The 8,115-nt window shown below is 40.9% G+C and overlaps 1 protein-coding gene across 1 annotated transcript; it reads left to right on the top strand.

The window, feature by feature from the left end:
• The first annotated feature begins 1,016 nt into the window (after positions 1–1,016).
• LOC140495634 (glucose-dependent insulinotropic receptor) lies at positions 1,017–6,410 on the top strand. Its single transcript, XM_072594628.1, has 2 exons — positions 1,017–1,894; positions 6,352–6,410. Exons 1-2 carry the CDS (start codon positions 1,084–1,086, stop codon positions 6,408–6,410), a joined length of 870 nt encoding a protein of 289 aa, XP_072450729.1. The 5' UTR covers positions 1,017–1,083.
• The last annotated feature ends 1,705 nt before the right edge of the window (positions 6,411–8,115 follow it).

Here is an 8,115-nt window from a genome sequence, read left to right as displayed (position 1 = left end):
ATATATCTATTAAAGGGTGGGGGTGAAGTAGAAATTTGTAAAGTACAAGTTAAAAGAAAGCCATAACTAACAGAAATGTTGCACTCTGCTTTAATGGCAAATGGGTTGCTGTTGTTTTTATGATTCTATCCTCAAATCCTCTCTCACTTCCTGACTTATCTCATTTTCTCTCCTATCCTTGTGAATACTGATATTATTCAAAATGGACCTTAATCTTTCACCTCCATTTCTCAATACAAGGTCACAATGTTTCATTTCTGTGACAGGTGATTAACTATACCAATAAAGATAATCTTAAATAAACTCACCATGAGGTAATTTTTACTGCGTTAGAAGGATAGCGGAAAGCATATAATGGTTTAGAAGCATCTTGCTGGAAGTTGCTTACGAGTTGTAATCAGAAATGCTTAATGTTCCCTATCTAGCAAACTGGGCAATAAATGACAAAAGATAAAACTGAAAATCCCTCAATATTAGACTCCATATGCAATCATAAGTGTGACATGATAAATGAAGGGATTCATCTTAGCACATATACAGCTTTGTTGGTTAGCAACATATGAAAAGCAGAGGTGGTGAAGTCTTGTTGCTGCATATCAACAAGACTTTGCTCTTCATTATGACACAAACACAGCTATCAATGAATCAGGAAAGAAAGCTAACCTTTAAAAGTTACCTTTGACAGTGCTCTCCGTTTGATTGTTATGCTATACCTACAGCAAGCTGGTCCTTATAATTTCTAAATTAATAGTTGCTTCAGCTATCTTCCTGGTTCTATTTCGTCGACCGTACCAGATGTGGTAGACAGCACTCTAGTTTTATTTTCCAGATTCTGTTTATTGAACATCCACGATGGATGTTAATCACTTTGGCAGTATTGTGACAGTACTTTCATTGCTGATCATAGTTTCCAATGCTGTCGTGGTGGTGGCGCTGGTCCTGATGATTCTGAAGAACAGGTCTGCTAGCTTGTGCTTTGTGTTGAACCTGGCAGTTGCAGATATGCTGGTCGGATTTACCTGCTTTGGAACGGCTGTCATAGTGCTCACCAGACAGGATTTCACCGCCAGTAGAGAGTTGTGCATGTTACGGATTTCACTTATAATCTCGCCCTCTGCTGCCTCTATATTAACAATGGTGTCGGTTGCTTTTGATCGTTTTCTAGCTATAAAACTACCTTTACAATACTGCCGACTGATGCTTGATAAACTGGTGGCATTAATCATTGTGTGTCTCTGGACTGTAGCACTTATAATTGGGTTCCTTCCAGTGATCATTAGGCAGCTACAGCCTAAAGAATACAACGGGACCTGTACGCTGTTCTCGATCATCAATCCGAAGTATATTATAATTGTATTTTGTTCTTGTTTTCTTCCTGCTTCCTTAATCTTCGTCTACTTCTATAGCGTAATCCTCAAAATAGCATACTCCCACACGCGGCAAATCCTTGAAAGTGAGCGAATCAGTGCAGTCTCCAGCCCTGCTCCACCACCTCGCTGTCACATCCGAGATGTCAAAGCTCTCAGGATCATAGGGATACTTGTTGGGTGCTTTATGGTTGCATGGACGCCCTTCTTCATTGCAACTTCTGTGCAAGCGTGTTGCCCCAAGTGCCAATTATATACAACCATTGAAGACTACCTCTGGCTCCTTAGTCTGTGTAACTCTCTGCTGAATCCGCTGATTTATTCCTATTGGCAAAAAGATGTGAGAAAGAAGGTTCTTCAGCTCTGTTGTGCGGCAAAACCCAGAATTTCCCCAACGCACTGCGTCACCCGCTGGGAAACAATAGAGATCCAAAACCCTGGTGCAGAGAGAGGGACTGGAGGTGAATTACCAGTGTCCTGTGCAGCAATTGGTACTGTCAGTTATTGCACAACCAATACACCAAACGGTAAGTGCAGGCATACCGTATTTCAGATTTAAAAGATGCTTGGGTTACATTGCTCTGTGAAATTTGAGGTCAAGGCAAGTGTCAACAGGAAAAATTTCAACAACTTGTATTGTCATTAACAACTTCAACCAAATAATAATTTGGCACTTCAGATGTGAGAATAAACATGAGGAAAATGAATTCCAAACCAACCTTTATAAAGATTGGGGAAGGAGGCAACAGCTTGGTGAAAGACCATAAGACATAGCAGTGGAAGTAAGGCCATTCAGCCCATCAAGTCCACTCCACCACTTAATCATGGCTGATGGGCATTTCAACTCCACTTACCTGCACTCTTCCCATAGCCGTTAATTCCTTACAAGATCAAGAATTTATCAATCTCTGCCAGAGTTAGGTTTTTAAAGGAAAGAATGGAATGGTGAAGAGTTTTTGAAAGAAAACAGCCTCAATCACCGTGGGTAGGAGAAAGGAATGGAGACTTAGAAAAGATTAAAATCAAAGGAACGAAATACCTTGTGGGGAGGGTACAGTGTGATGGTCTAGGATTTGGGAAGATTTCAGAGTTAGGATGGGGTTAGACTACTGAGGGATTTAAAAATAAGGATGATTTTTACACAGCATTTATTAGAATAGGTTTATCAACTTAGAGAGGAATAAAGTCATTGACAAGTGGGACTTAAAGTGACAAGGCTGCATTTTATTTCTTAATCATTGTACATAGGCCTAGCTCCAGCAATTTTGCTCAATGTTTGTATTTTATACAGGTTCCAATTTCTAGTACAAAATAAAGATATCTAACCTTTTATTTTTACCCTCTAATTTTCTTCCCAACTCTCCAGAAGGGTTTGAGTCAGTTAGAATACAATTCCATGAGTACCAGAAATCTATATGAGTTTTTCCAAATGGCCATGCCTTACATATAGTTGGGTCATTAAAGACATTTGACCATGGGAATGTGCAAGAGACAATAATCCCAAAAGGGTACAAGCTAGAAACTTAGAGGATAAAAAGGAAGAACCTCGACCCACTGTTCAGCTAACACTTGCAGATGGAGTTTCCAGTGAGTTGCTGAATAGTGATCAAAAACAAAGACTCTCACTAACTTGTTCAAAGGCTCCTGAGGGCAATTCTATTATCTCCAGTGTGAACATGGTTGAGATCAGCAAATGCATTCGTGGTGGTAATAAACATTGTCCATTTGTTAATTCTATGGATCAAATTTAAATCTGATGATGTATTTTCCATCAGCACAGATCACTGGAGAGTGTTTTCTTTACAGTCTTATCTATTTATATTTACACCAATGACAATGAAGATACTGCGGCTCTAAAACCGTGTAGGCTGCAATTTTGAAAAAAATCCAGTTCTAACCACTTAATTCACATTTCAAATCAGGCAGTCACCTAAGTAAATTAAATAGCACAAGCCATTTTTCATTATCATCCCAGTCAATTAAAATGCCACTGCTGAAAGATAAGTTTAAAGGATATTTATACTTGCATTTTGTTAAGATGATACTACCCCATTATACCACAGACAAAAAACAGAGAATGCTGGAGAAACTTGGCAGGATCAGCAGAGAAAAAGCAGACTTAACTTTTCAGGTCCAATTACCCTTCTACAGAACTCCAGTTCTGAAGAACTGGGCTCAAAAGCTAACTCTGCCTTCTCTTCACAGATGCTGCCTGACCTGTCAGTTTCTTCAGCAATATCTTTGTTTCAGAATTCCAGCATCCACAGTTCAATTTTACCTACTATACCTCTTGGCTATGGAAGCATGCAAACAATTCAGCTGAACTGAAACTGGTCAGGCTGCTTGATGTGGTCAGTGTGGAAAAACAAGTGAAGAGGTCGTGTCTCTTTGTCATATTCTGTTGCTGTGTAAATTGAGTCAACAATAACTATTGCATATATTACACAAGAAAAGTATGAGTATTTGAGAATTAAAGGGCACTGAGTTTCCACCACAATTAGTGTTAGGTTTTTGAGCAGTAATCACAAATGTGAAGATTTAAATCATTAAATTGAAGGCTTAATCACCAGTTTAATGAAGTTAAATAATACATTAATACAAGTACAAATTCTGTGGCAGCCTTCTGATAAAGATGATGTGAGATGTGATGGTCAACTTTGTATTATTCATCACTTGGAATGGTTCAGAGCCCCACTCTGGCATTGCTTTCCGTATTTCATTTGCTCAGAGGATGACAGCAGGCTAAGAAGGTGCATAATTCACCAGCCTCAATTTTTGCTGATATATAAACCCTGACAATTGCAACACGGGCCAGTTTTTTTCCCAAAATACTTGAGCAATGAGGTGCCTTAATAATCTTTGCATCATGAATATCCTGAGGTACTGCCCATTCTTCTATCAGAGATAGAGGAATTCATGCAGATGGTGAAGTAGTGCCAGTTTCCATGCTTTCAGGTTTCAGTAATATAGCATCATCAACTTGATTTTTGTCCATGACAAGTGAATCCCTAACTTTGCTAAACTCCTTTACTGTATTCAATATCCAGCTCTGCAATCATTCACAGGCTTTCAACAGTTTAGATGTTTCACAATGACAGTGTTTTACCTAGAATATAGCTCATGATTGTGTTCCACTCATCTCTCCAGTCATTTATTGCAGCAGTGAAGTGTTCTGCTGCCTTTGTTTTCAATGTGGCTGATTACTTTCCTGATGGAACTATGTCTTTTTGATCCTTTTATATATATTCCTGATATTCTCTGGGTAGAAGGACCTGTGGATATTCTGGCAGAGTTGTAACCAGTAGCCATTGGCATACTACCCAGCAGTCTATTCAGGCCAGCATGGTGGCACTGTTGTTAGCACTGCTGCCTCACTGTGCCAGATTCCCGGGTTCAATTCCTGCCTCAGGCAACTGTCTGTGTGGAGTTTGCACATTCTCCCAGTGTCTATGTGGGTTCCTTCCGGGTTCTCTGGTTTCCTCCCACAGTCCAAAAATGTGCAGATTAGGTGAATTGGTCGTGCTAAATTGCTCGTAGTGTTAGGTGAAGGGGTAAATATAGGGGGGTGGGTTGTTCTTCGGAGGGTCAGTATGGACATGTTGGGCCAAAGGGCCAGTTTCCACACTGTAAGTAATCTAATCTATTGGAATTTTCTTCTAGCAACTGCCAGAAGTCTCTTTGCTTGGATCTTTCTTTGTAATTAATGAGCGCATACCACTTTCCTCGTGTGGCAAGTTCCATCACAGTGAGGTTTGTTTCAAACCAGTTAGCAGTTACTGCTTCCCATATGTTAAGTAGTGCAGTATTTTAGAATTACATTCACTTCTGCATTCAGTGTGAGAATGCCAGACAGTGTGTATTGAACTTAGTGACAGAACAATTGCTTATTACCTGGATATCCAGTGTGGCTGATGTTAATCAAAGGATAGCCTTTCTGCTTTGAATAAAAAGCTTCAAGAGTTGCATTGCCACCCCAGTTGACACCAGGGTGTGATCTTTATTGCAGTTGGCACTGTGGTAACTGTGTACATTGAGAATGCAGGTTAGCAAATCATATCGGTTGGTGATCAGTTTCACCTGGGGCCAGTGCTCTGATCTTGGTTATCTCCAGGGTTCTATGTAACATGTTTTGTTCTGAAAGAAATTGTGAATTACTCAAAGTTGTGGTAGTTGAAAGGTTCCCAGTAGTTTGTCTGTTTACATTTATTTTTCACAGACTGCTTCAGGGTCCACACCAAATCTTGCTTTAAAATATCCTTGTAAATAAAGAATTTCTGATTCAGGAATTTTCCTGATAGCAGAGTCCACCTCCTGAGCGAATTGGTATTTCACCTCTATAATAGAACATAGCATTGAAGCACATGTACGCAGGAGGTTCACAGGCACTGTTTGAGTTGAAAGGAAGTGGAAGAGAACACATTTTGAACTATTTGTGGTGGGTTTTATCACTGAGAGCAGTAAATTCCTTACAATGGAGGCAATGCCTTGATCATGTATTTGATTTAAACCCTGCGTCTGCGAGATAATCATGGAATGTTTTTCCATTAGTGACATACTCTCAGCAAGTCTAGTCTTTTGTAGCAATGCAATGTCAGTATTCAGCCATCACATTCCCTATTGATCATAGTTGCCTTTCATGTATTATCACCCAGCTGCAGGTTGTCTATCAGTCCATGCAAAAGCTCCTGACACTCAAACTTGTCAATCAAAGATCTTCTTTCTTTTGGTTTGTTTTATTTCTTTGCTTGGTGCAGTGGATTTTGTTCATTTGTTGTGTAGAGAATTGAAGCCTCAAGCAACCAATGAAGCAGATTGGTGGATGAGCACCTTACCGTTGGGTGCTTCCTGACTTGAGTGGCTGACCAGTAAGATGTGATCATCCCTTCAACTATTAGGGACACCCCAGAGCACCTGTTCTCTGTGCCAATTGACATGTGCTTATCATGTGCAACTGTTATCCTCGTATTGTGTTAACACTCTACAGTAAAACTGGAGTGTCCTCGCCAGGGCACAAACCTGGGCAAAATGTATGGAGACCTGTGATGTCCAAGATTCAGGGTCACCCTCTTAACCTCCCCGGCTGAGCCCAAAGATTGAAAAGCATAATGTTTGGCACCAGCTTGGTTGCAGGGGATGATGAAAAAGGTACATGTTCAGACAGTTTACTTGAGCACTTTGCTCCAAGTTTTATGTTGGGGCTTTACTCCCTTAGGTTTCAATGTTTCTGATGTATCTATAAAGCAGGATGAAGGAGTTGACTTACCTAGAACAGCTAAATATTTTAGGCCTTTATTCATGAGAGTTTAGAAGAATGAGGGGTGATATTATTGAAACATCGAAGATTCTGAACGGGCCAATCAGGATAGATGTTGATATTTACACTAGTGGGGGAATCACAAACCCAGGGGACATAGTCACAGAATAAGGGGACACTTCTTAAAATCTGAGATGCAAAGGTATTTATTTTCTCCCAGAAGGTAATGAATGTCTGGAATCTTGTACCTCCAAGAGTTGTGGAGGCTAGATCATTGAAAGTTCTAAAAGAGGAATCATAGAGTTTTTGAGGAAAGTACAGATGTAGATAGGTTTTTGAAATATGAAGGGGTTGATGGCTATGCTGAGCTGGCAAGGAAGGGAAGTTGAAGCCTTTGCAGATCAGTCATGATCTTGTAGAATGGTGGGACTGGCTTGATGGGCTGAATAGCCTATTCCTGTTCTTATTTCTTATATTCTCATATTCAGTGGAGCTATTCACCCATGGCTGACTAACACACAAAAACAGAAAGCATGCCAACTCTCATCACCCACCCACTGGCCACATCACATCGACATGTTGGACACACAAGATGAAGCTAAGAGTAATGGAGTAAATACGTGAAAGAAAAATCTGGTTATAAAAGGTCAGGGTGGTAAAAACAAGGACTGTAGATGCTGGAAACCCGAGTCTAGATTAGAGTGGTACTGGAAAAGCACAGCAGGTCAGGCAGCATCCAAACAGCAGGAAAATCGACGTTTCAGGCAAAAGCCCTTCATCAGGAATAGAGGCAGGGAGCCCGCAGGGTGGAGAGATAAATGAGAGGGGGTGGGGGTGAGGAGAAAGTAGCATAGAGTACAATAGGTGAATGGGGGTGGGGATGGAGGTGATAAGTCAGAGAGGAGGGTGAAGTGGATAGGTGGAAAGAAAGATAGGCAGGTAGGACAGGTCATGAGGGAAGTGCTGAGCTGGAAGGTTGGAACTGGGGTAAGGTGGGGGGGAGGGGAAATGAGGAAACTGGTGAAATCCACATTGATGCCCTGGGGTTGAAGTGTTCCGAGACGGAAGATGAGGGTGGTGAGGAAGCAGTGGTGGAGGAGGCCCAGGACCTGCATGTCCTTGGCAGAGTGAGCGGGGGAGTTGAAATGTTGGGCCACCGCCCAATTCTACCTCCTTCCCAAGATCCACAAGCCTGACCACCCAATCTAGACCCTTATAAAAGGTCAGGACATGGCTAACAAATCAATTAAAAAAATGTAAGATCTTAATGACATCCTTGACAAACTGAAATGAATTTTACCCACGTCTTTAAAAAGAAACGGAACTTATGATGTGAGGTTTTGTTATTTGAATCTCTGATTGGTGCTGCAGGCCAAAGCACCATTAAAGAGTGGAGCACATTGCGGAATGTAGTAAATAATAGGCAAAAGGTATTGGTCAATCAGATTCTGTTGTCTGATTGCATTTCCATGAAGTGCTTTGGCAATTTTTCCT

The sequence above is a fragment of the Chiloscyllium punctatum genome, chromosome 25 (genome assembly GCF_047496795.1).
Source record: "Chiloscyllium punctatum isolate Juve2018m chromosome 25, sChiPun1.3, whole genome shotgun sequence".
Taxonomy (NCBI): Eukaryota; Metazoa; Chordata; class Chondrichthyes; order Orectolobiformes; family Hemiscylliidae; genus Chiloscyllium; species Chiloscyllium punctatum.
The sequence above is the reverse complement of the archived record's forward strand: the minus strand, read 5'-3'. Positions and strand labels throughout refer to the sequence as shown.